The 27,798-nt window shown below is 49.8% G+C and overlaps 1 protein-coding gene and 1 long non-coding RNA gene across 2 annotated transcripts; both read left to right on the top strand.

Annotated features, from left to right (window-relative positions):
- On the top strand, positions 1-27,798 carry LOC102960870 (arachidonate 5-lipoxygenase activating protein). Its single transcript, XM_007074332.3, has 5 exons — positions 1-150; positions 6,437-6,536; positions 16,244-16,314; positions 20,570-20,651; positions 27,313-27,798. The coding sequence occupies exons 1-5, from the start codon at positions 81-83 to the stop codon at positions 27,473-27,475; spliced, it is 486 nt and encodes a 161-aa protein (XP_007074394.1). The 5' UTR covers positions 1-80; the 3' UTR covers positions 27,476-27,798.
- On the top strand, positions 9,791-11,018 carry LOC122240736. Its single transcript, XR_006220473.1, has 2 exons — positions 9,791-10,281; positions 10,393-11,018. It is a non-coding gene; the product is annotated as an uncharacterized LOC122240736 (long non-coding RNA).

Below are 27,798 nucleotides of genomic sequence, written 5' to 3' on the forward strand. Positions count from 1 at the left end.
AGGGCCCTCACTTCCTCTTTCCGAGCAGCACAGGGTGTCACCAGACAGGAGCAGTCCTTGCCGGGGAGCCTGAAGCAAACATGGATCAGGAAACCGTGGGCAATATTGTCCTGTTGGCCATTGTCACCCTCATCAGCGTGGTCCAGAACGGTAAGGGAACGCCCTCACTCAGAGGGGGAGACAAAACAGATTTTGTTTGTCAATCGCTTGAAAGTCAGAGGCTCACACCGTTCTCTGTGTCTGTGCACACTTTTGCCCACTTTCCCCTTATTTGTATTTGTTTTCTTTTTGCTTTGAATGTATAGGATATATGCATTTATGCATGACTTTGGGGGTTTCCTTCTGGTATTTCTTGCACTTCAATGTTGGTGACTAACCATGTTTGTAAAGCCGGGGCTGCGATCTAGAAGCTTTATAAAAACCCTTACTAAAGTGTCTGCAGTCAGCATTTTAACTATTAATTACTGTGGCCAGAGACTGGGTGGGAGGCAAGAAGCCTAGAAAGGGAAAGTGAAATACATATTGTCTCAAGACACCGGGCTTTTGTTAAGCGCAGCTGGGCTGACTTCAGTGAAACTGACGTTACCTGTCACCTGTAGGCTAAAAAAAAAAAAAAAATTGAATTTGGATGGTGGGAGGAAGAAATCACCTTATTATCATTTATCTCTGTATTGCTTCTTTTTTCTTTGGAAGAAAGAGATTCTTTGTAATATTTTTTTTTTCCTAGCGATGTATAGTTTTGAAGCATTTTTCATACGCATTATATATTAACTATTAATGTAAAGAGAGAGAGGAAACATTTTTTCTTGCGCGGGGTTTGCATTTCCATTCACCTCGCTATCACTTAAGAAAACCGAGCAAGGAAGAAAGAAATACGCAAGGTACTGGGACCTGAAAAAGACAAGACCGTGTAGCATTTTCTCTTTCAAGTTCCGAGTTAGGACTGCCACAGATTCTTTTTCTAAGTATTTCCAGTGCCTTTGTGTTTTGCAGTTTATTAAGATAGAGGAAAAAGGAAAGTAACTACCAAGGGCGGCTGTTACCACTTAATGGTAATTATTGCGTGTTCACACACTGTTGTCACACTTCGGAAATTTGAATGTTTCACCAATTTGGGATCCTCTGTTATTTCCCCCCAACTTGAATCTGGACAGAGGCTGAGGATTAGCCTTCTGAGCCCTGAGTAAGGCCTCCCTGAGACCTCCCCACACCAGAGAGACCCGCTTTCCCCTGTATGTTTCCTCTGTGGAACAACAGTTGGCTGCTTTTTGACCCAACTATTTTCATGTTAAATCCACACAATAAAGTTGCAGCTCTGAGAGGGAACAGGTGGGTTGTTTAGTCTGCCATTCCTCGAGCCATTGCTATTTCCTGCAGGCATCAGGAGCTCCCTTGGCCTTGCGAATCAACAAGGGATTCATTTATTCAACGTGCAGACACCTCCAGGCTCCAGGGACCGCCCCCCCCCACCCCCACTGCCCTTGTGATGGTCAGAGTCCTGGCTTTATGGGGACATAGCTGTGGGGTGGGTGTCCCAGGAAAGAAAGGATAGGGAAAAGAGATGACCAGGCAAGGTCAGTAGGAAGCCTTCAAAGACGGTTCTGGGTGGGTGAGTGGGCGGTGCTTTTCCAGCTCTGTGTAGGGTCTCCCCTCCCACCCTCCCCCTTGTAAATGGCAACGTAACTGACAAATACCGGTGGACCCGGGAGCCAGTGCCTTGTCACTGGCCAGTGTGGATGGGGCTAAGCTAGCTGGAAGGCTGTAGGTCACCCCGAACTGCTGCCTCTCGGTTCAGAGCTGAGCTGGGGGAGGCCGCAGGGTCTCCTGTTGTGAGAATAGAGTCTCTTCATCGCTCCCGAGATGCAGAACCCGGTCCGGGCCTGTCGAGTGGGTCCCGGGCTTTTCCCCGAGTGCAAAGCAAGCCCTGATCCGACTTGAGGGGGACGGCGAAGTTCCTAATTATTTTTGGCAGATGAGATTAAGTCTTCTTCCTTGGTACGGTGTGGAAGGGGAGATGATAGGCGGCCAAATGTCTGAGCCTTAACAGCCGCGGCATGGGGGCCTTGACTTTTGGCAGGCCATTTCAGATAGATGGCGACACAACACAGTGGCCTCACTGCTAGAGCTCCAGCCGCTGATGTGGGATGAAGGCTGCCCGGTGGGGAGCTGCAAACCTGGACCAGGGTGGAGCCACCGTTTGGGGCCCGGAGACTTTTTCAGGCTCTTTTTGAAGCCACATGAAAGCCATGCTTTCCCTCTGAGGCCGAGACCCGGACTGCCGTGTGATGTGGAGACCGCTGGGTGAGGCCTTTTACTTGTGACCGTCAAATGTGCCCATGTCGGGGAACAAGACAAATCCAAACGACCCGGAAGAGAATATCTGTGCTCGCTTACACCTGGGCTTTCAGGTGAACGCAAAGGTTCAAGTGCCTGTCCCGAACCTCTCTTTGCAATGCTAATTAACCTCAAGGTTGCAACCATGGGTCCTCCTCAGAGAGTTCAGAAAATATGCAAAAACGGTGCCTTTCTCTCCCTGCCCCGCCAAGTGCCACTTCAAACCCTTCCTCTTAGTTTTAAAAAATATTTCCGTGTTGTCGCCCGGCACCATAGACGTTGTCTTTGCCCCATGACAGAGAGGTCCGGTCCGCATGTGTCCATGATGGTGTCCAGGGTCTGTGCTCTCTGTTCACTGTGTGAGAACCTCATTTCCCAGAAAGAGGCCAGAGCCCGGCCCGCCTGCTGGAACTTCCCCCTCCGACTCTGAAACGTTGTTGAGTCATCAAGATCTTTGAACCTGTGGCCCTCTTCCAGCTCGATCCAGCAAAACACAGATCTGGAAGCACAGAGCAAGTTTCAAATACGTCGTTCCAAGAAAGCTGGGCCAGAACCACCAAAGGCTGGTTTCCCAGGGAATGCAGATAGATGCATTTCCTATAAATAGCATCCAGAGGGCCTCCGACCCCTCCTGCCGAGGTGCCAGCAGTGTTGACATGCAGAAACACGCAGGCAATAAGCATGGATTTGGAGAAAGTGATTTCCATAAGCAGCCCAACTAGTTAGATTGAGAGGAGAAGGTGAGCCGAGGGGAAGGGCCACTGAGCCCATGCATGGAAGCCTGAGTGGCAGCAGAGAAGAGATGTCCTCCAGCAGAAGAGCCGTTCCTGCCGCCCTTCTGGTTGTGGGGAAAGGCGGTGGGAACTGGCATCATCCTCTGGCCTCAACTCTCTTCTTACCATGAAGCCAGGAAGGGAGACATCGTGGCCCCGCTCTCACAGGGGTTTGTGAGCATAGGACAAGGAGGGCTAGAGAGCTGGCAGGGAACACCTCCATTTCCGTGACTTCCTTGGACTCCCACCCCCACCACACACACTTGAAGTGAATCTCACGGGCACCATATTGGAAGACCTAACGGCCCAACGTAGGGTTAAATGGGCCGTGGAAACAGGACTCAGGAGGCGCCCCCAAGGCAGAAATCTTATTTGCAGCATTCTCAACAGCTCCGGCCTGGACCCTCCCGTGATAGAGAGCTCACAGCTACTGAACTCCCCCTTTCCCTTGTTAGGTGTATTGGGAGTTTGCTTTGTGTCGAGCATGGTGCTTTGTGCTGGGTATAATACTATTTCACTGAATCCTTGCAGCCTGTGAATTATATCTATATCTATCTATCGATCGATCGATCCTATTTTACAGATAAGCAAAGTGGGGCTTGGAGAGGTTAGAACAATGGTTGGACTGAGATTCAATCCAATTCCAAAAAGTAGACGCTTATGCTATATTTATTGCCTCAAATTCATTTATTCAAATGCTCCCTACTCAAGAACTTCTTTCTTACACATGCTGAAATCTACTGCCCTGTAACTTCTATCCACTGGTCCTGTTTCTATTGTCTGGAAAAGCTTGGGCTATGCTTGCTGCTTCTAGGTTTACAGAGTCAGCTATCCTGTCATCAATGTATCATTTCCTTTGTGACTTGGTTTCCAGAGTCCCTTGTCATTGGGTTACACCCTCCCACCCATCTTGCCCTGAGCTTTCTAAGATGCAGACAGACGCTTCCTGTACAGGGAAACTCACTCTTCCTGAGATCCAGACATCAATCCTATTAAGATAATCACAGGTGCATTATTCTTTTGAACACTTGTTATCGCACTGCTGGCTCGTATTAACTTTGTGCCTAAGTCTTCAAGATCTTTTTATGTGATCCTGAGAAAGCTGTTTGCCTTCTCTGGCTCCCAGCTTCCTCAACTGACAAGTGGGGCTACGATAACTTCCGTACGTGTCTGTTGAATATATCACACGGAGAGGCGCCCGGGTGACCCAGTCGGTCAAGCGTCCAACCTTTGATCTCAGCTCAGGTCTTGATCTCAGGGCTGTGAGTTCAAGCCCCGCACTGGGCATGAAGCCTACCCAAAAAACAAACAAACAAACAAACAAACAAACAAACAAAACCACCCTGCAATGGAACAACCTAGGGAAAGTAGCCTGCGGTGCCCGGCATGCGGTGTGTGTGCTCTTTAGTGGTCGGCAGCCTTTTCTCTCTGTGTCTCTGACTCTGGCGCTATCTCTCTGGTTTGGCTTACCATCAGCAGCTGGCCAAGATAAGCGTATCAATGGTCTCTGTGCTCGAGGTTTCTGTAACATGGTAGAAGATAACACGGGGGTGGGGTGTGAATGGGGGGTGAGGCGTGGGCAAAGGAAGGCAAATTCGTTCAAGTGTAGCTAAGAAGGAGGGAGAGGGAAAGCCTCGTAGGCTGGGGCAGGCTTGCTTTTTTGTTTAATGGGTAGGAAAGATCTGAGTATGTTTCTAGGGTCAAGAGAAGGAGGAAAAAAGAGAGGGAAGGTTCAGGAATTGGGGAGAACACTGATGAGACAAAGGCCTGGAGAGGCGGCAGGAACGGGCTGGAAGTCACAGGTCGAGGGCAAGCCCTGCAAACGAGGAAGGCGTCTGTCTGAGCAAGGAGAGAGAGAAGGCAGGCAGGCACGGAGAACTATAGCCACGTCGTGCTGCTGGTTGCAGAAATCACCTCTGACTTTCTTAATGTTATCTCTGCCACCTGTTCAGAGGCGAGGGCCTCTTAGGTTCTGGGCCCTTAGGTTCAGAACCCTTAGGTTCTGGAAAGTCAGTGAGCAGGACTTCCTGCTGTCCTTTGTGCTAAGAAGAGACATTCAGAACAGACAGATGTGTACTTAAACCCCGTGTGGCTGGTGGGTCCCCTGCAGTGAGCTGCAATGTGACAGCAACAGGAAGAAAATATTCTCATCTGCCCCCTTGGATCTGAGTCCCCAGCTTCACTGTTCCCCAGTGGGGTGGCTCTGGGAATGCCACCCAACCCCCCTGAGTCACTGGGGCCTTGTCTACAAAGGGGAGACAGCGTGGCTCACTCCGAGGAGTGGGCACAAAGCCCATCGAAGGAATAGATGTCAGGGGTCTGCTGGAGGGTGACGCCCCCTGCTTACCAGCGGGCCCGTAGCTGCTATGCCCCCAGACGGGCACGTTGCTAGGGTACGGCTGTGCTTTTGCCCAAAAGGAAACCAGAGAAGGCTTTTATTCCTATACACGGTTGATAAGGCTTCCATTTCACAGCTTTTTGAGGAGGCTAATATCAAGCTGATGAAAAGGCATCCCACAGGGACCCCTGATATTCTGGAAATAGGAGCAGAGGAGTAAAAGAGGAGGGGAAGGGAGAGAGACCTTCATCCCTCCCCGCTCCATCCAATCTATAGACAGACCCTTGGGATTCTGGCTTCTCGGCAACCCCCCCGCCCCCAGCCCACCGCCCCACCTTAGCGGGCTCCCTATCTTCCGTTGTCCCGGTCCTGACCCCTCTGGACGCTCCCCATGCAGAAGACCGAGTGGCTTCCTGCTTCCACCACTTGCTCAGCTTATCCCTGCCAGTGACTCCTTGTGGCTCATGAGATGGGCATGAATTCTGATTTTCTTACCGCGGCTCACATCAAGGTCACAGTCACGCCACCAAATCCGGCAGGCGCTTCTCAACTATCCTCTTCTCCAGGCCTGGGCTCGCTTAGTGCTTTCTCGCTCTGTCCACCCTGTGGGCACCGCACGTGGCCCCCCACCAGGCTCTGCGTTCCCCTCCATCCGCGGCTGGGCGCACTGGATAAATTTCATCTAAGGGTTTTGTTCGCGGTTTACCGTCTGCCTCCTCCTCTTCCACCCCCGCCAGAGCATGAGCTTCTCAGGCCAACGTCCTTTGTGTGTTTTGTTCTCGGATGCAAGCTAAGTGTCTGGCTCGTGGCAAGTCAGAGGTTAGTAGAGACAGCTGCTGAGTGAATTTCTGGCAAATGACGTTTGACAGAAGACATTCGGGCTGTTTGGAGGGCACACCGAGGAAACATTTAACGTTCTAGTAAAATAAGGGGACAACAGGCTCATGAACGTGCCCATGGTAAACCAGATCCAAACCTTTCCCTCTGTCAGGGTTCTTTGCCCACAAGGTGGAGCATGAAAGCAAGACACAGAATGGGCGGAGCTTCCAGAGGACGGGAACACTTGCCTTTGAACGCGTCTACACTGCCAAGTGAGTTCAAACCCTGATACTGCAAACTAACAGAGTGGGGCCCTGGGGAAAGGGGGCCTTCCTACTGGAGTGAAGGCCACCGTCAAGGCTACATGTCTGTCTGGGTCGACCTTCAGAGTGCCAGGAAGGCAGAGCTCCCAGGGACGATTGAACCTCACCTGGGTGGGGGGTGTTGGGGGCACCCTTGGTCATCTTAATAAGGGCTAGTGTTTAAAGAAAGGAATCAGGGATAGTGGGGGCGGGAGTGGGGAGAGGTGCGATCGCCATAGCTCCCCCGTGCTCCAGAAACCTCTGAGCCAGTCACGTAGCCACAGCGTTACCGATTTCCTGGGGAATTCGTCCGAAGGGACTACCATGCAAACCAGCCATGCAAACTCATCGGCTGGCTTTGGAGGCAACAGGTGGGATGCGATGGTGACAGCCTTCAGCTCACTGTCCCTTGCGTCCCCCTTGGGGGGACATCTGGAGGTGTGCCAGGACCTTTGGTAACGCCCACTCTCCTTGAGCAACCAGAACAAGAACAGAAAGAATGGGGGAGCTGTGCAATTCCTCCCCATCCCCCCACCCCCCCACCCCCTGCCATTCTTTACTTTTGAATAAAAAAGCTGTTTGAAAATACCTGAGCAGCTCAGAGAAGGAGATGGGAGCTACTCGGGATGCAAATCTGAATGGACGTTATTCACACACGCGTTTTTCCTTTATGCAGAATGTATTTGAACAGCAGTTTCAGGCAGTGGCCTGTCTGCTTCTCTGTGCCTGTGACCAGGGGCCTGTCACGGGGAAAGGCTTCGGAGAGGAGCTGGCCAAGGAGCTGGCCTTCAGTCTCAACTCGGAGGTGGCTCTGATGGCCGCAGAGATCTTTCCACAGGGGCAGTCGTGGATACCCAAGGAAATTGGCACAGGCTGATATCCAGGGCCCCTCACCCTTTCCGAGCCCTTTGCCTTTTGGGCTCGGGACTTGAGGCCACTCCCGAGTGCTCGAAGCCCCTCCAAGACCTCCCCTTTACTCGGGCCCTCGCCACCTGCCGTGGGGCCCCCCTCGCTCACACTCTGCTGTCCCGAGTAGGGTCATTCCAGCAGTCTGGTCTCAGGGAAATCCTTTGCTAAACTACCTACGGGGATATTTCTCTTTTAACATGTGGACCTTCGGGGTATTAATTCTCAGAATCAGTCGGAAAAGTTTAAAGCTGTGTCTGAAGCCATTTTAGACACCGACGCTTAAAGGAGCGTAGGGAACGTACGTAGGGCGCATCTGTCTTTGTGCCATTTGCAGGGTGAGCCGTGAGAACGCCTCTCAGACACTCTGCGTGCGAGAGGTGCGAAGAAGGTGTCTTTGATCAGGGACGACCCGAATCGCTCTCTGCAAACAACCCCGAAGGGCACATTGACGCTATTTGACTACTTGGGAAAGAGAAGCTTCTTTCTGCCCAGATCTCCGTGTTATTAGCAGTTGCACCGGGTGGCTCCGTTCCGGAGAAGCCGGGCGGCGCAGGTGACCTGCGGTGGTTTCCCCGCACCTCGTGCGGAAGTTCAGTTTCCGTTTTGGCAGCAACGAAGACGACGTGGAGGAGGCCAGGGCGTCTGGGTTCTGCCGTGTCTCCCAGGGGGGCGCTGGCTCTGCGCCTAAAGAGTGGCTCCGCCCATACCCGGCCCGGGGCGCCAGCCCCCAAATTGCAGAAGTCGCCCTTTGGTGGCCGCTGCGCTGCGTCATTTGGGAGGGCGGTTTGGAAGTTCCGCAAGGCTGCGGGGTTCCGGAGGGAAGAAGGCGCTGGAGGACCGTGGTGGCCCATCCCGGCTGCGCCGGGGGTCCCCACGGTGTGGGCGCGTGGCCCAGCTCCCCCAAGCCACCCGTCTGTGCTTCACCTCCGTGGGAGGAGAGTCACAAGAGTTAGGAGGAGAGGGAGCTGCAGAGCGGGAGCAGCTAAGGGGGAGAAACGGAGAATTTTCTGGAAGAGGGAGGCGGCCCAGACGCTGCTGTGGTTCTGTTACAAAGACCACTTCCTTCCTGACCCAGCTGACGGCACTCTGTGTGCCTGTGGTGGTTTGTCCAAGGGCTGAAAGATCAGGGCCACGGGCCACCACGTGCTGGCGGAACCCAGAGGCGCCAGTGTGCCTGCGTCTGCCAGGAAGTTCCTGCCAAGGGGTCCTGTGTCATAGGGACTCTTCTCCGGCCGTAGCTCGTCTGGCCCCCAAAGCACCAAAGAGGGTGCGAGCTGAGCCGTGGACGTGCAGCAAGAAAAGAACAGGGATTTAATCTTGCTATCAAAAAAAATAAGAAATTAAGCTTTGCTCGGTTTTAATACACAGGTTGAGAGTGCTGTGTGTATCATACCCGTCACAGGGTTGCACGATCAGATCTTCTGGTTGATGGGGTGTGAGATCATAAATGTTTCCAGACCATGGCTGTAAAGAAAAACTAGCATAAAGGATAAATGATGCTGGCGGATTGAAACGCCTGATGCAGATTTTTCAGCACCAAATATGACTGCTGAGTGATGCAGACGGTTCGAGATCGGGGGGTGGGGGGGGCAGTCGATAAACGGGTATCGCGGCTGGGTGTGGCCCATCGGCTCCAACGGGGCCCCGGTTAACGGTCCACGAGGGTAGAGCCGAGTCAGGGTTTGAGAGATAAAAAGAATCTTGACCTTGACTCTGTTCACGTGTGCAAGGCGTAGTCCAAAGCCCTGTTCCCAGATGATGAGCACAGCTGGAACAGAGCTTGATTTCTGGAGAAAAATCTCAGTTAAACTGACCCAAGATTCTTCCCCATGATGCTGGTAAGCACGGGCTGCAGAGAGGTGACGGGTCTCCGGAGAAATGTAATTTTCTACACACGTCCCATAGATTGATTACACGTTCCTGGGCTGGCAACAGGTATTACAGAGGAGAGCAAGTTCTGTAAAACAGGACTTTTGAGAACTTCTAAGGTACTGAGGAACACTGTGATTCTTGGTTCTCCAAGAAGGGGAAGTCTTTTTTAACTACAGATACGCCCCCATCCCTTTTTTTGGGCAGATCATATCCAGGGTTTAGTGCCTCACAAAATGCATTTTTTGGAAAATGCCACCCTAATGTCCCTTCTCCCCTGCACCTCTCAAAATCCACTTTGTTTATTTTTATTTTTTTTTTAACATTTATCTATTTTTGAGAGGGGGGGGGAGGGGCAGAGAGAGAGGGAGACACAGAATCCGAAGCGGGCTCCGGGCTCTGAGTTGTCAACACAGAACCCAACGCCGGGCTTGAACCCACGAACCGCAAGATCACGGCCTGAGCTGAAGTCGGACGCTTCACCGACTGAGCCACCCAGGCGCCCTTCAGATTCCGCTTTAAGCTCACTTCTAAGTAGGGTGGACTTGTAAATAACTTGAAGCGAATAGTTCTGCATTGATTCCATCCATTAGTATAGCTACTATTACTATTATTAGTGATCATTTACTTGCTTGCAGTCAACCTAAACAAAACCCTTAGTAAGTTCTCCTGCACTTCTTCCCGAAGGTGGAGAAAAACAAAAGGGAAAATATGAGTCCTTTTCTCCACGAACACAGCAGAGTGGCTTGTCGACAAATCGGGCAAGTGCCTCAGAATCAGACCTGGGGAAATGAAGAGAGCCGAGATGGGCCTGTCAATTTTGTCTCGTAGAAAGAACGGCACAAAACCCTCCACAAGAGAAAATTTGGAGTAATAATAATTTGTCCGCAGGAAAGGCATTTCCACTGGGGACTGTAAGAAGGAAGACATTGGAGAGGTAACAGTCACCGTTTATTGAATGCTTGTTCTGGGCTGGGCACCGCTCTATCTCATTTTATTTTCATAAGCCAGGGCGGTAATTACTTACGTCTCCACTCACCTCTTATAGATGAAGAAAACTGAGGCTCAGTGCACTCACGCAGCGGCAGACTAGGCATCGGACCCGGGCTTTGTGCCTTTAAAGAGCGTGTGAACATCCATCCGGCTCCACCTCAAGGGACGGCCCTGTCACTGACCAGTGCCACTTGAATTCAGCCCGGAGGTGGCTCTCTGTCAAGGAGGGACATATGCGTGGGGAGCTGTGGATCGAAGACGGGTCAGAGACTCTGGATCGGGAAAAGACTGGCTTGAGCTAGATCGAGGGACAGGAGTTGGGAGTTTCATTCCAATCCAGACAGACCGTGTTTTATGAAGGACTCGGGTGACTTGAGACAACAGGCAGGAATGACTGAAGGACTGATCCAATGTCACATTACTATACCGTTCTCTCTAATGAGCAAATTCCTTAGATAATTAAGCATTTTGAAAAACTGCATCACCCAGCCCAAGCCAGTACTCAAATACAAACAAAACCAGAAGCACGTGAATGAGGAGGACGTAGGGGCGATCTTTGGCATTAATAGATCGTCAAATTGTTGGAGCCTCAGGTATTAGATCCCATCAGACATAGAACATTATTCAATTAAATAAATAATAACGTGACCTAGTTTTCCAGGGTCACATTCTCAGTCCCAAGGCTGTGGGTTTGTTCCTCTAATACGTAATAGCTGTGACGTTGGGGCGCTCCATAGCTGCGTACGGGACCTGTTTGTTTGCTGAGTACTTCACCCCAAATGATAAGTCGGTTCAAGGCTCCTGCCCTTCCTCCGGGTCTGATTCTGAGGCGCTTGCCGGGTTAGTGGACAGGTCACTGTGCTGTGTTCAACATGATGCACCACACCATCAATGTGTTCGTGGAGAAAAGGACTCGTATTTTCCCTTTTGTTTTTCTCCACCTTTGGGAATGAGACACAGAAGTACTTACGTAAGTACTACTGTGTCCGCTAGATCAGTGAAACCCCTGGGTACCCAGCAAGCTCAGCGGGGCTGTGCTCTCTCCCCTGTGCCTGTATCCCAGGGTAGGATACGCTGCTTTCTTACCTTTAATTTCATTGACCTCTCCGGTGGCGGATCTTTTGATCGTCAGAGGGACACGAAACTTCCTGTGGCCAGGGACACGGCACATCCTCTCTGGGTTCTCTGCGGGGGATGGACCAGGGCTCGGTCATTCCAGAGTTCTCAATGGTACCACTGAGGCATGAGACGCTATCAGTCTGAATAAGGGTCCGTCGCCGATTTAGGAGGAAAGTCATGAGAACCAGATCAGGGAGGGTCCAGATGAAGGAATCCAAGGAAGGGATTCGGATAAAAGGCCAAATACGTTTTGAAGAGTGCATCTTTGCTTTGCCTGTTAGTTTGAGTGACATTAGACCAGTGGTTTTCAAACTTGAGTGTGCTTCAGAGTCACCTAGAGGGCCTGTTAAAACAGCCCGTCAAAACACAGATTGCGGGGCCCCACCCCTGGAGTGTTTAATTCTGTAGGTCTCAGATGGGCATTAACACTTGCAGTTCCCAGGTATTTCTGATGCCTGCTGATCCAGGGACAACACTTGGAGGACCACCTCACTAGAGCATCAACTCTTAAAGCTTACGTGGATCTTAGAGTTACTATCAGTCTCTTAGTGTTTCAGGTGAGAAAACGACATCCAAAGTGATTATTTTGCCATTGACAAGCAGATGGTGAATGTCAGGTCAGAGGTGAAACCTTAGTCACGTGCCCTTTCCACTCCATTGCACTGCCCTTCCCCATTCACGCTTCCATGTCTCGTAAGGTGGTTTTTCCACGGATGTGCGTGTATTTTTTTTCTTTTTTCAAGTGTTTATCCAAGGTATAGGTAGTTCAAATATAGTGTAATATTGTTTTCAGGAGTAGAATTGAGTGATTCATCACTTACATGCAACACCCGGTGCTCAACACGACAAGTGCCCTCCCTGAATGCCCATCACCCATCTAGCCCATCCCCTACCCACCTCCCTCCCTCAACCCTCAGTTTGTTCTCATCATAAAGAGTGCCTTGTGATTTGTTTCCCTCTCTCTCTTTTCCCCCTTCCCGTATGTACGTCTATTTTGTTTCTCAAATTCTATATATGAGTAAAAGCATAGGGTATTTGTCTTTCTCTGCCTGACTTATTTTGCTTAGCATATCCTCTGGCTCCATCCACGTCATTGCACATAGCACGAGTAATACTCCATTGTATTTATGTATACCACGTCTTCTTTATCCATTCGTCAGTTGATGGACATTTGGGCTCTTTTCATAGCTTGGCTATTGTTGATAGTGCTGCTGTGAACTTTGGGGTACAGGCACTGCCTTTGAAACTGTACTTTTGTATCCTCTGGGTAACTACTTAGGAGCGCAATTGCTGGGTCGTAGGGTAGTTCTATTTTTAACTTTTTGAGGAACCTCCATATGTTCTCCAGAGTGGCTGCACCGGTTTGCATTCCTACCAACAATGCGAAAGGGTTCCCCTTTCTCCACGTCCTCGCCAACATCTGTTGTTTCCAGAGTTGTTCACTTTAGCCATTCTGACAGGTGTGAGGTGGTATCTCAGTGTGGTTTTGATATGTATTTCCCTGATGATGAGTGATGTTGAACATCTTTTCATATGTCTGTTAGCCATCTGGATGTCTTCTTTGGAAAAACATCTATTCATGTCTTCTGCTCATTTTTTCCTCTTCCTTCCTTCCTTCCTTCCTTCCTTCCTTCCTTCCTTTTTTTTTCTTTCTTTCTTTCTTTCTTTCTTTCTTTCTTTCTTTCTTTCTTTCTTTCTTTCTTTCTTTTCTTTTTGAGGATGGGGAAGGACAGAGGAAGAGAGAGAATCTTAAGCAGTTTCCATGACCAATGAGGAGCCTGGCATGGGGCTCGATCTCATGACTGTGAGATTGTTACCTAAGCCAACATCAAGAGTTGGACTGACTTAACTGACTCAACCTACTGAGCCACTCAGGCACCCCTTCTGCCCATTTCTTAACTGGTCTTTTTGTTTTTGGGGTGTTGAGTTTGACAAGTTCTTTATAGATTTTGGATACTAATGCTTTATCAAATATCTTCCCCCATTCTGTAGGCTGCCTTTTAGTTTTGTTGTTTGTTTCCTTCACTGTGCAGAAGCTTTTTATCTTGATGAAGCTCCAGGAGTTCATTTTTGCTTCTTGCAACATGTCTAGTAAGACGTTGCTACCGCCGAGGTCAGAGAAGTTGCTGCCGTGTTCTCCTCTAGGATTTTGATGGTTTCCTGCCTCACATTTAGGTCTTTCATCCATTTTGAATTTATTTTTGTGTATGCTGTAAGAAAGTGGTCCAGTTTCATTCTTCTGCACCTTGTTCTTCAGTTTTCCCAACACCATTTGTTGAGGAGACTGTCTTTTTTCCATTGGGTATTCTTTCCTGCTCTGTCAAAGGTGAGTTGACCATGTAGTGGTAGGTCCATTTCTGGATCTTCTATTCTGTTCCACTGATCTATGTGTCTGTTTTTGTGTCAGTACCATACTGTCTTGATGACTACAGCTTTGTAATATAGCTAGAGGTCCCGAATCGTGATGCCTCTAGCTTTGTTTTTCTTTTTCAGGATTGTTTTGGCTATTCAGAGTGTTCTGTGGTTCCATACATATTTTAAGACTGTTTGTTCTAGCTCTGTGAAAAATGCTGGTGGTATTTTGATAGGGATTGCATTACATGTATGGATTGCTTTGGGTAGTATAGACATTTTAACAATGGTTGTTCTTCCAGTCCATAAGCATGGAATATTTTCCCAGTTCTTTGTGTCCTCTTCAAGATACTCCATAACTGTTCTACGGTTTTCAGAGTACAGATATTTTACCTCTCTGGCTAGGTTTATTCCGAGGTATCTTATTGTTTTTGTGTGATTGTAAATGGAATCAATTCCTAGATTTCTTTTTCCGCTGCTTCATGATTGGCGTAGAGAAATGCAACAGATTTCTGTACATTGATTTCATATCCTGCGACTCTGCTGAATTCGTATTAGTTCTATCAATTTTTTGGTGGAGTCTTTCCAGTGTTCTCCATAGAATATCATCTTGTTTGCAAATAATGAAAGTTTGATTTCATTCTTGCCAATTTGGATGCCTTTTATTTCCTTTTGTTGTCTGCTGAGGCTAAGACTTCCAGTACTATGCTAAATAGTGCATGGTGAGAGTGGACATCCCTGTCTTGTTCCCGACCCCAGAGGGAACACTCTCAGTTTTTCCCCATTGAGTATGATATTAGCTGTGGGTGTTTTCATATGTGGCCTTTATGATGTTGAAGTATGTTCCATCTGGCCCTACTTTGTTGAGGGTTTTTATCAATGTGGATGTGCATATTGATGGTCCTGACCGAGACTGTCAACTTTTCCAGAGGATATTTGCTATTTTTTTAGTGTAGTCGAAAAGCTAACAGATATGGTTACAGAGTTGGACTGACCAGGACGTGCATCCTGGTCCCACCACCTTGTAGCTCAGTGACACTCAGCAGTTAGTCAACTTCTCCCAACCTCAGTTTCTCATGTGAAAATGAGGGTAACTGTGGTAGACTGAATAAAGAGCCCCCAAACATCTTTACATCCCAACCCCGGGAACCTGTAGGTTCTGTTACATGGCAAGAAGGAATTCAGATCGTTAACCACCTGACCTTAAAATCAAGAGATTACTCTGGATTATTTGGGTGGAACCAATGGGATCACCAGGATTCTTTTCTTTTTTAATGTTTATTTATTTTTGAGAGACAGCCAGAGAGTGAGTGGGGGAGGGGCAGAGAGAGAGGGAGACACAGAATCTGAAGCAGGTTCCAGGCTCAGGTGTGAGCACAGAGCCCGACGCGGGGCTCAAACCCGTGAACTGCGAGATCATGCCTTGAGGAAGTCAGACGCTTAACCGACTGAGCCACCCAGGCACCCCTAACAAGGGTTCTTTAACTGTGAAGGAAGGAGGCGGAGAAGTGGGTGTTAGAAAGACCCTCTTGGCCACTGCTGCCTTTGAGGTTGGAAGGGGGCCACAAGCCAAGGAATGCAGGTGATCTCTAGAAGCTGAGAAAGGCAAGGCAAGACCGATTCTTCCCTAGGATCTCCAGCAGGCTTGCAGCCATGCTGACCCACCTTGACCGTGGCCCAGTGAGACCCATTTGGACTTCTGACCTCCAGATGATTTGTCTTGTTTTAAGCCCCGATGTTTGGGGCTACCTGTTCCAGCAGCCGCAGAAAACGCATGCAGTCACCCTGCGCGCTCACACGGCTGCGGTGAGTGTCCGGGGGGGACAAAGGGTGTAAAATATCAGCATGGTGGCTGGTGTGAGGGGAGGGCCCCTCCCCGAGAGTGAAGACTGAGCCCTGAACACGGCGATCGCACCACCAGCACGAGACCTTTCTGAGCGTCAGCTTTTCTGAATCGACCCTGGTTTCTTTCACGCTCGAAGCTCATCTCCCCGCCCCCCTCCCCAGCCTCGCCTGTGGGTCTGAGCTGACTTGTGTGTCTGACAAAGGTTTCTCAGTTGGGCTCCTCTCTCCTGCACCCCCCACCCCCCACCCCCAATCCTGACAGCTGCCACAGCCCTGCTGTCTGTGTTGCTCACTTTTCAATTCCAAGAAGCACTTTGGCACAGCCAGGAGCAGGAACCCTGCCAAAACGAATCCATCAAGAAACCGAGTCTCCGACTGGCTTCACTGAGGAAGGGACTAAATGGATTCTGAGCATGTATTTGCTTTATACCACTGCCTATGTCTCATAAGTGGAGTCATGAATGGGGTTCGTGCTTCATGCGTGATGGTGATTATCGGCTTGGGGTTTCAGGTGATTTTCAGACGGTGCCGCGGTAGCGTGTTTCCTAATGCTTCTTCTCCTTATTTATTTATTTTTTTTTATTCTACAGCCAAAACTGTGTGGACGCGTACCCCACGTTCCTTGTCGTGCTCTGGAGCGCAGGGCTGCTCTGCAGCCAAGGTAACTCTGGCTTCTCCTTGTGTGTTCTCTTTCTGGAGCGTGTGCCGTGGGGAGGTTCAAACGCGGGCTCTTTTGTTGAAAAGACTTTGCTTGACCTCCAGCTCCGATCCCCGTGAAGCCCTCGGAGAGGTGAGAACCCTCGGGAGGTCGTGTTTCAGGCATGCTCTGCGCCTGTGCGGAGCGGGTGCGATAATGCATTGCTAATGCTTGCTCCCCGGTGGCTGGTTGAGAGCTTCTGCGCCGACAAGGGTGGTTTAAGGCTAAATGTGACTCAGAATCCTTAAGCAGTGTTAGCGCAGATACAAGGGCATTATAAATGAGGGCGCCTGAGGGATCTATTCTGGGACCAACGTCACTCTGCTCTTCTGCTAATAAGCTGGCAGGGTGGCAGGTCCTCTGTCGGGCCTGGGTCTGCAGAGCCACGGGCCGGATTCCAGGTCCCCAGCCTTCTCTGGGGTTAGCAGCCGCCCACGGTCTTGACTTCAGCAGGTTGACTCCCAGAGTTGACTTAAAAGGACCAGGAAACCAGAGTCGTGTTTTTCGGGTCCCCTTTGGAGATCGGCACTGTGCCTGGCGGGGGGCGGGGAGGGGGGGCTGGCGTGACCTGGCCAGCTTCCACAATGCGGCCCCCCGCGGGGGTGTGTAAGAAAAGGCCACAAGTGTCCCCCGAGGGACTCTTTAATCCTTACCTCTTCTCCCACTTGAGGGAGTAGGTAGAGGGCGTATTATCTCCCTCTGTTATCTTTTTGTTAAGTTTCTTTATTTCTTTTTGAGAGTGGTGGAGAGAGCGAGTGGGGGAGGGGCAGGGAGAGAGAGGGAGAGGGAGAGTCCCACACAGGCTCTGAACCCAAACCGAGAGCCAGACGCTTAACCCCGCGGAGCCACCCAGGCTCCCCTCCCTCTATTCGCCTGGAGAACACTTTGGTTCGGGGAGATGAGATGACGGGCTCAAGGTTACTCAGCTGGTGAATAACAGAGCCAGAAACAGAGCCCAGGTCTCTGGCGCTAAGTCCTGGATTTTGCACCAGGGCTTTTCTGCATTATCCACGTATATGATGCATAGACCTTGAGCACCTCCTACGTGACAAGCCCTGTGCTTAGCTACACGGTGATAAATAACAAGACGTAGTGGCCGAGCACATGGCACTTGGTGAGATGAACCACAGGAAAAAAAGCGAATGGATACATTGTTGCCGAGAGTGAGAAGCGCCATGAAGGAAAGAAATCAGGCGCAGGGACAGAGAACAGAGGTGAGGGATGGCAGCAGAAACTCCTTCGGGGACAGCATGTGGCCTCCTCCCGTGCTCCATAAGGCCGTCATCACTCACTATTTATTTACCACTATCTATCCCGAGTGAAATAGGAAATGTGTCTGGCGTCACTTGAAAAATCAAGCCAAACTATGCTTATACGAGGAGTTACGATTCCTTTTAGGTCCTAGATGATACTCGATAGAGATGGATGTAGAGTTGTTCTAGCTAGATAAATACAAAGGGAGTGTGAAGGTGTTTCAGAGCCCCGGGACTATGCATTTTCTGCCAAGCAGTTGTTGGCATTGCTAGGGGTCAAAAGTGTCAGTAAACCCTCTTCAGTAATCGTCACTTCTTACGCTCTATAGTAAATTACTGGATTGTTTAGTCAAAAGGAACCTCAGAGATCATTCTAGCCCAGATTCTTCACTTTACAGGAGCAGGAGCCCGAGTCCCAGAGGGACAAGCGGTTTGCTCAAACCTCAGAATTTTCGAGTCCAGATTCGAACCCACTGTGCTTTTCCTACTGTTCCAAGCGGCCTGGTGGGTCCACGAGGCATGAGCACAGCCATTTTCCACCCCTGACTCTTGTGAGCTCATGTTCAGTTTAGCTCCCGTTGAGAGAGAGATGTGCTGGTAAGTTAGAGCAGAGCCATCCAGATGGGACAAACCAGGAAAAACTTTGTTCAGGGCAGATTGTGAATTGTGACAGTTTCGTGACTTTCAGATAATAGCATGAACTTCATAAGTGGTTTCTTTTGTGTTTTGGTTTTCTTACCTGTCACATAACACTAGTATTTTGGGAGGGTCTGGGGACTGACAGACTGGAGACGGTTCTTTTTTTTTTTTTTTTTTTTTTTAATTCTTAAGTGTTTTCTTTCTTTCTTTTGAGAGACAGAGGGACAGAGAGAGAGAGAGAGAGAGAGAGCACACATGCATGAGCAGGGGAGGGGCAGAGACAGAGGGAGAGAGAGAATGCCAAGCAGGCTCCGCGCTGTCAGCGCAAAGCCTGATGGGAGGGCTCTAACACACGAACTGTGAGATCATGACCTGAGCCAAAATCAAGAGTCAGATACTTAATCAAATGAGCCACTCAGGCATCCCTAGAGACTATTGTGAGGACACTCATTGCTGGTGTTGTGACCCTGGGCTGTTCTTCACTCATCCTTCCTAAGCCTCAGTTTCCCCATTTGTAAAGCAGGAATAATTGAGTTCCCAGGATGCTTGAGAGACTGTGCATAAAGTCCCTGACATAGTGCATGGCATATATCAGATTGAACCATAGAAAACTGCTGATGCCTGACAGTTTAGGATCCACAAAAATGGCAGTTTCATATAGTTCAACCTAACAATAGAAGCCCAGTAAATGTGATTATTGATGGCACGGGTGGTGGTAACACGGTTTTAAAATTATACAAACTTGGTTTCAGATTCCACCTTGTTAAAAAATAAAATTCAACCGAATAAATTTGAAGACCTAATCGGCTTCATTAAAGGATTCACGATTCCGGCACCCCATCTAGCAAGAAAAGGGGGTGCAGAGGGGTGGTACAAAATGGAAGGTTTTTATAGGAAGGAGGGTGAGGCAAGAAAGTTGTCAGCAAAAGAAAAGGATTTTTTCCGGGCAAGGTTTCTTTCCCTTAGAGAGGAGAGGAGGGGCCCTTATCCTGCAGACCTCACCTTCCTTCCATCCCCCACGTGGGAGAGGGCCCATGCGACCCATGACTGCCTTGGCTCGGATCAGAAAATTCCTGACTACAGATTAAGACTGCATTTTGGAGGGAGATGGAAATTGCTATCAGGTTAGATAGGAAGCCCAGTCTGGGGACTTGGCCTAACTGATGCCATCTTGGGTGTGTGGTTTTCTTTTTAACAATCTTTTCTTTGGCTTACTTGACGTTTATTAATTCACTTAACAAATAATTTTTGAAAGCCACTATGTGCCAGGCGCTATGCCAAGCACAGAGATGATGGCTGGCCAAAGATGTGTGTCCTCATGGGTCTTTTGGTCTGGTAAGTGCAGCTGGGCAAACTGACTTCCTTGAGCCTAAATTTCCTCATCTGCCCAATGGCGACAGTGATACGCTCTTTACCAGGGGGCTGGGAGGATTGGAGACCCAAGTACCCAAAGTGCCTGGGGGCAGTGCCTGACATATAAAAAGCACTCTGTCGACACAATTAATTTGGCATTTGAATAATGCTGGCAGGTCTTCAGGGTGCTTTTATACCCATGCACTTATATCACCCTCATAATTATTCCTGAGAGGTAGGAAAGCTGCAATCAGCCCTTTGTCCAGATGTAGAATGAGTTAAGTATTAGCTCCTGATCTGAATGGTTCTTGTGGGGTTGGGTTTTCTAACTCTCAAATCCAAGGTTCAGGACTCCCGATGCTCACAGATGCTCCTCAGGGGACTAGAAGGCAAAGGGAATCTCCTTCCCTACAGATGTTTTCTGAATTGGCAGCAATTTTTCAGAAAAGGTTGAGCATTGCACTGCCTGGTGGCCCAGAGGGGAAGGGTATACTTTTAAGAGAGCCAGCCTAGAGCTGGGCTTGGGGTTCGGGTCTGGTTCCCCATCCCCTGCCCCAGACCACATCACACACACACACACACACACACACATACACACAAACACATACACACCACCCATCCCACCTGGCAGTCTTACACAAGCCCTTTGACCCCTGAAGCCCAAGTTTTCACATCTCGAATAAGCAAAGATGATATTGGGCAGGTGCGAAGGATTCAGATTACATGATGGGCAGGAAAACACTTTGTAAACTGTACCACGATGCCCGTAGAAAGTGACATTACTATCATCGAGGTCCTAGGTTTCTACCAGCCCTGGGCGTTTGCTGAAGTTCAGCCCCAGCTGCCAGCACTTGAGGCTTCTGCTAGATTTTGTGACCAGCATTCGTTGTGTAATGACTGGATTAATACCATGCTAACTTAGCATGTTCTGGCATCTGTGAAACTCACACGGGTGTTTCCTTTTCTCCACTCAGTTCCCGCCGCCTTTGCTGGCCTGATGTACCTGTTCGTGAGGCAAAAATACTTCGTCGGCTACCTGGGGGAGAGAACTCAGAGGTAGGCCACTGGGACTGTTTAAGAACCAGGGTGTGAGCCACGCTTTTTGAGCAAGAAGAGGGATCGTTCACCACCATATTCTGCCCAAGATTTAAGGCTCTGGGCGGGGGGTCACTCGGGGCTGGAGGGTGAAGGCTATAGTATCCCTCCCCCTTTTCCCCCTGAACTTTGCGGGCTCGGCAAATACAGCTGGGGGACTTGATTCCTACGCCCCGTAACAAATTCCTCTACGTGGCGTCGGGCCCACGAAGGATGCTTTCACACCGCCCGCTGCCCATTCTTGCACCCCCTCTGCCCCCTGCTCTACTCCCACCCTTCAGAGTCTGACTTTCTGGGTCTGGCTTCCCAAGGCCTCCGGTGAGTGAAGCGTTTCGTTGTTTGCCTAAAGAAGTGAGAACTAAAACGCGCACCTTGTGATCAGTTCTCTTGAGTAACAGATTTTCCAGGGACCAGCAGGAAGAATGTTGCAAAAATAGGACGCATGAACACTCAGAGGACGGAGCCTGTGAATAGAGTCCCCGTTGCATGGCTGATGGAGGCTGCCAGACGGAAAGCCCCAGAGCAGCAGCTATAACTTTGGCTACACCCGGTTTGGGAAATCCGGATTTCCATAAAATAAATGAGGATACTTACAGGAGACATGTTATAGTCTGCCACCAGTTCCTCAGGATTCTTGTTAGAATGTTTTTTATTTATTTATTTTTTGAGAGAAAGAGAGAGAGAGAGAGAGAGTGAGCAGCAGAGGGGCAGAGAGAGAGGGCGAGGGCGAGAGAGAATCCCAAGCAGGCTCCGCGTGGCCAGCGCAGAGCCCGATGTGGGGCTTGAACTCGTGAACCGTGAGATCGTGACCTGAGCTGAAATCAAGAGTCGGACACTTAACTGACTGAGCCACGCAGGCGCTCCCACTTCTTTCGAATTCTTAACGTACCAGCAGGGCTCCAGGAGCCAGGCGTGTGTTCTGGGAGGCTCCCGCCTGCCCAAGTGGTGACTCCAGCCCTCCCCTCCATTTTTCTCCCTTGTCTAGTTTCACGTCCCCCCACCCCCCCCCCCCCCCCCCCCCCCCCCGTCTCTTACGATAGCACCCTCCTCTCGCGGTTAATGGGCTCTCCGTTTAGATAACATCTGCAGCGGTGACAAAGGCATTGACATCCCGGGAGGTCGGCAGGTGAAAGCATTCTATCTGGGGACCTTGGGAGCCTGTGAAACTAAATGGCTGGGGGCCGGGGGGTGATGGCGAGCTGCAGCCAGGAGAAGAATGACTCGTCTCTCAGAGATTCTTTCCTGGGCTCGTCTGCTATTCATTCCTCTCTAGTGGGGTTCTTATTTACCCTTGAAAACCACAGTTCCATTATCTCTCTTACCCTTATCAACACTCTCATAAATGATATTCCTCATTCTCTTCCACTCTGGAAAGCCTCTATTCCGCCTTTTCCCGGGAGAGCACCTGTTGTCAAGAAGCGAGGGGTGGTGGGGTGTCTATCAGTAAAATAAGGGGGTTCTGCTCTCTTGGGCTGCCTCCCCGTGCATCCCTGTCTTCCTCCGCAGAGTCTCCGGGGTCTGGCCCAGTCACTGTTCTCTTCGCCTGTCACCTCTCGCCTGAGATCTTAAAGTCGCTTTAATTCTAAGACAATCTGTGGAGCATGACAACATTTGTTGATTTGCCCGTAGGCTCTCTGCATTTTAAAGGTAATCACTGCTAGGGAATGAACCGAGGTGGCAAAAAATAATAAGATCTAGACTTAAAATCTTAAAAATACTAGACTTCCCTGGACCTCATTAAAATGTAATTGGCCTAATGTCTTAAATCCTGTCCTAGTCTCCCCCGTGAGATCCCACCGGCCCCTTTACCACTGTCTGTGGTGCCTTCAGAGCCTTCTCACCTGTCCCGCACCCACAGCCTTCATTACTCATCCATCACGGTGCTCCTTCCTGCTGAGACCAAACACGGCCTCACAACACTTCTGAACACAGAGTTCGGAGCTATTGGCATCAGGAGAAATGACATCTATGGGATGAAATGTCTAATCCTAATCTAGACCGACATATAGTTTGAGGTAGATGCAACCCCGAGAGCCTCTATGGCTAGGTCCAAGAGGATTTTCAATTCTGCCTTCTGGAAACTATGTGCTAATACCCTCTTCCGCCGTGGACCCCCTCTTTCGGATCCCCACTTCCGTCCCTGGGCCGTGTCGCACTTGTTCTCTGCAGATGCTCTAATGGCCAAATGTCTTCGGGATCTGCTTTAGTTCTTGGGCTCACCATAGAGGAAGATACTGCTCAGGGAGACCTTTCCAGGAATTTCTCCCGGGGGCTGTCAGTCATCTTTGCTCCTCCCCAGAAGTTGCTTTGGCCCTATCCACATCAGAAGTTCTAGTGTCATTTTGGGTGCAGTGGGTGGGCATGACATTCCTTGATGTGTCTCCCCCACCAAAGCTTCTTCCTTCTGGAAATTTGGAGCCCCCACCTTTGTCCCTCCTAGAAGCTTATGGCTCTGATTCTCAGCCCCACATCCTACTCCCTGACACTTTTCTCCCTGTTTTGATTAGGTAGTTTGTAGCATCTCAAACCACGTGAATTTCAGGGGCGCCTGGATAGCTCAGTAGGTTAAGCGTCCGACTCTTGATTTCAGCTCAGGTCTCAGATCTCAGATCTCAGGGCCGTGAGATCGAGCCCTGTGTTGGGTTCTGTCCTGACAGCATGCAGCCTGCCAGAGATTCTCTTTCCCTCTGTCTCTCTGCCCCTCCCCTGCTCACTGTCTGACTCTCAAAAAAAAAAATGAATTTTAGTTTCTTCCCCTTTCATTCTAAGCTACTATCGGGACCCAAACTCAGCGGCAGTTGGCATTATATTACAAGACTGCTTGCCTTTTATCATCTACCTTTACTTGACTTTTTTAAAAAAAATGTTTATTTATTTTTGAAAGAGAGAGAGAGAGAGAGAAAGAGAGAAAGAGAGAGCATGAACAGGGGAAGGGCAGAGAGAGAAAGAGACATAGGCTCCAGGCTCTGAACTGTCAGCACAGAGCCCGACGCGGGGCTCGAACTCACGAACCGTGAGATCATGACCTGAGCCGGAGTCGGACGCTTAACCGACTGAGCCACCCAGGTGCCCCTCAAGGCTGGTGTTTCTAAAGTCCAACCCACCAACCAACAACCAAGTGCACCAAGAATTGCCTGGGGGTGCTTGTTAAAAATAGGCATTCCTGGGCCTCACCCTCAACGTACCGAATCAGAATCTCTAGGGTGGGAGCCTGGGAGTATGCATTTTAACAACTTCTGCACACAGTGTGGGAATCACTGAAGGCTGTTCATGCCTCTTTTCTGAGAATGGTTCATTTGACAAAAATCTCTGGAGGGCCTGATTTATTGGAGATATGTGGGTGAGCAGAGGAACAATATCTTGTTCTCGTGGGCCTTACAATTTTTATTCCCTTTAGAAGTTACCGGGTTTAAAGTGGTATTTCCTTTCTGAAAAGAACAGAATTTTAAGGCCAGATGGGACCATGCAGTTTTCTTTTTCCACCCACATTTTGTATATATTTTTATGTGAGGCGGGGGAGGGCCAGTGACTTGCCCAAGGCCACACAGCCGGGAGCGGGGGCTGGAGCTCAGGGGTCCTGGTGCCCCAGCCACACCTCACACCACACCTCCTCCTCCTCGAAGTTTTAGGCACATTCGAGTTGGGAATTGTCTGTCATAATGCCTTTTTGAATTTTTTATTTTATTTTATTTATTTTTGATAGCGAGAGAGCACAAGTTGGGGGGGCGGGGGGGGCAGAGAGAGAAGGAGACAGAATCTGAAACAGGTTCCAGGCTCCGAGCTGTCCGCACAGAGCCCGACGCGGGGCTCGAACTCACAAATTGTGAGACATCGTGACCTGGGCGGAAGTTGGGTGCTCAACCAACTGAGCCACTCGGGTGTCCCTGTCGTAATGCCTTTTTGATGTTTTCACGTAGGTTTGATGCTGTGTGTGTGTAAAAGAGAGGGGGTACATTTATTTCAAAACGTAACAACAAAATCCTAGTCTCCAAAGGAGCCCTCGGGAAGGTAGACAGAGCAGGACTCTGGCCTCACCCAGACAGGTTTGAATTCCCCCTTTGCCTCTTCCTGGCTGTGTGCCCTTAGGCACATCATTCAACCTGTCTCTTCTCAGTTTCCCCACCTGGATAATAGGTTACCAATACCCCACAAACGAAGTCACAGATATAAAATGCCTGTCTCTCAGATGCTTCGTTTAATTCTGACCTTCCCCGCCCCATTTAGAGAGAACTGTGTATCAGCTTCCAGAGACAATCACAGAGATGCCTTGGGTTTCAGTCTAATTATGCAGGACGTGTCCCGCGGGCCCCCCACCCCGGCCCTTCCTTCTGCCCCCACCGCGCCCACCGCCAGGCTGGACAGATTTCAAACTGAGGCTCCCGAAGTGCCCGAGGTGGGGACCCCCATTCACACTTAGCCCTGCGGGTGGTGGGCACGTGCTGGACCCTTGCCTTCCACGCCCTTCGCACGGTCCGGGAAGAGTTAAGGCACCACCCAGCCGTCTCCTCGGGGGCGGGATGCCTTGAGACCTTTGAAAAATGCTGCCCCGAAGTCAAGAACACCACTATTTCAGCAGCAGGCGCTGCCATTTCATCCTTCACCGCAGATTTATCTCGAGCACATTCTGAAACAGCTTTGCAGATCGCTTTTTCTTGTTTCTGTAATGAGCATATGGTGGCCTCATTCCTGTGATAAATCTGAGCCACCACAATATTTGACTTTTCACAAGTTAATTTCTCTGAACCCTCTATTCTCTGGCTAAAAGATAGCCCTTCCTTAGACTCTGTTACTTTCTCATCAGCATTAGCAGGTGACTGTATTTGTCCGCCAGGGCCACGGTAATCAAGTACCGTAGACGGCGTGGCTCAGACAACAGAGACTGATTGTCTCCGGAGGGTAGAAATCTGAGATCAAGGTGTTGGCTGCCTTGTTTCTTCTGACGCCTCCCTCCTTGGCTCACGGGTGGCCATCTTTCCCTTGTGTCTTCCTTCTGTGTGGGTCTGTGTCCAGATCTTCTCTTCTTAAAGGACACCAGCCATATTGAGTCAGGGTCCACCCTGGTGATTACAGTTTTACCTTAATTACCTCTTTAAAGATTCTGTCTCTAAACACGGTCATGTCCTGAGGAATTGGGGTTAGGATTTCAACATATGAATGGGGGGGGGGGAGGGAAGGACACAATTTAGCCCATCATGCTCTCTTTAGAGAGCATATTATTTTTCTCCCCAATAAAGAAACAGGAGGTCTCACTTCATGAGCATGACTGTAAACAGGGAACCGAGGACAGAAGAACAGGTCAGAACGGGGCAGAAGAACACAGCGGGCCAAGGAGCAGGGACAATGTCGGCCAGCCATGTTTCTCAAACTTTAATGGCCTGTGAGTCACGGAGGGACTTGTCAAAACGCAGATTTGGATCCGCTGAATCCAGAGAGGGACCTGCGATTCTGCATTTCTCAACAAGCCCCGGTGGATGCCAACGCTGCTGGTCCGCGGCCCACACTTTGAGTAGCAAGGAAATAGTCGCACCGCTGAACGTTTTTCAGACTCTTGACATAGGGAAGTTAGGAGTTCCGTGATGAAGCTTTGGGGTCCATTTCAAAAAGATAAAATTTCTAACGTCGAGCCTGGGGATGCCAAATTCTGCTCTCTCTCTTGATTATGTCAAAAACCATAATGCTCAGCAGCACTGACGCACCTGTTTAGCTGAGTTGGCTGTTCTCGTTGAGCAGCCATGATTGCCAAAGGGTCCCCTCACTGGGTCGTTACTAACAGCCTTAACGAGCCATTTGGCTGGACTTTCCAAACGCGCTAGCGCTACCCGGGTTGGATCCGGCCACGGCGGTCACAAAAGGATCGTTCAGAGGGAAGCCAGGGCAGCCGCTGTGCACAATTAGGTGGTCACCGATCACTGGGGAGCTGCCTCCTGACCCCAGCTGACGATTTGCCTAAGCAGCGTAGGATTTAGAGCCTTTGAGAGAAGAATATGAATGTACTAAAACATCTCTGCCCCACCTCCATTCGCTTAAAATGTAAGAGCCTGTCTTCCGCTGCTCGGGGTCCAGCTTTCATTAGTGTGAACATGGCTCATTCCCAAGCAGCCTCAGGAGAATAGATTGAACCCTCAGATCCTGAAGCACCTTTTAGATTCCATCAGCCTCACTGGTTCGTGAAACGAGCCCCTGTCTCAGAGAGGCACTTCAGTCCTGGGTGAGACACAGCGGCCAGCACGGCTTCGCAGGCACTCCTGGAGCAGAGCGGCTGCAGAAAGGGTCGGAACGAGTCACTGGGGTTCCTAATCCCGGGTCAGAATGCCTGACGACCGACCGACAGCACCCACTGCCTTCACGCCATCAGGGTTCAGAAGGACACTGGGGGAACGCAGAGAAGCTGTAGAGCAGAGCCCTAACGATGATGGGGTTTGGGGTCTCGGCTCTCGTAGCTTGGTTCTGAAATACGTTCAGTGATTAATAGTAGCAGAGACCCTTCCGTTCTTCATAGGAAGTCAATGGAGCCTTCCTGAGTAAAAGGAACTATAATTGAAACCCCTTGTGTCTCAAATTGATGACGTTCTTTGTTAAGCCCATCTCAGTTGCCGCTTCTACCGTTTTCTCTCTTTTCCAGCACACCGGGCTACATATTTGGGAAGCGAATCATACTGTTCCTGTTCCTCATGTCCCTTGCCGGTATCTTCAACTATTATCTCATCTTCTTTTTCGGAAGTGACTTCGAAAACTACATAAAGACGGTAACCACCACCGTCTCCCCTCTACTCCTCATCCCCTGACTCTCCGCCGAATACAGGGTCGGCACTTCTATCTGATCGATACCTGAAGTCATCATAACTCAGCCCTTGGAAAGATACAGCTCCTCTTTAGACAGCTGTAAATCGAATGACCATCTGGGCTCTGCAGCTTGAGTTAACCTTGCTTTCCCCGGAAGAAAATAACTTAGTGTCCGCTCCCCCGCCCTTGAGAATGGCAGTGGCCCCGTGTCTCTTACTCAGACCCGTTCGGTAGTTCTGTAGGTTTCCTGAGTTACCCCACTTCCCGAAGATGTTTTGTGACCACATTTATGTTTTCCTCAAATAAAGCGCAGAGACATGTTTCA

This window comes from Panthera tigris, chromosome A1 (genome assembly GCF_018350195.1).
Source record: "Panthera tigris isolate Pti1 chromosome A1, P.tigris_Pti1_mat1.1, whole genome shotgun sequence".
Lineage (NCBI taxonomy): Eukaryota > Metazoa > Chordata > Mammalia > Carnivora > Felidae > Panthera > Panthera tigris.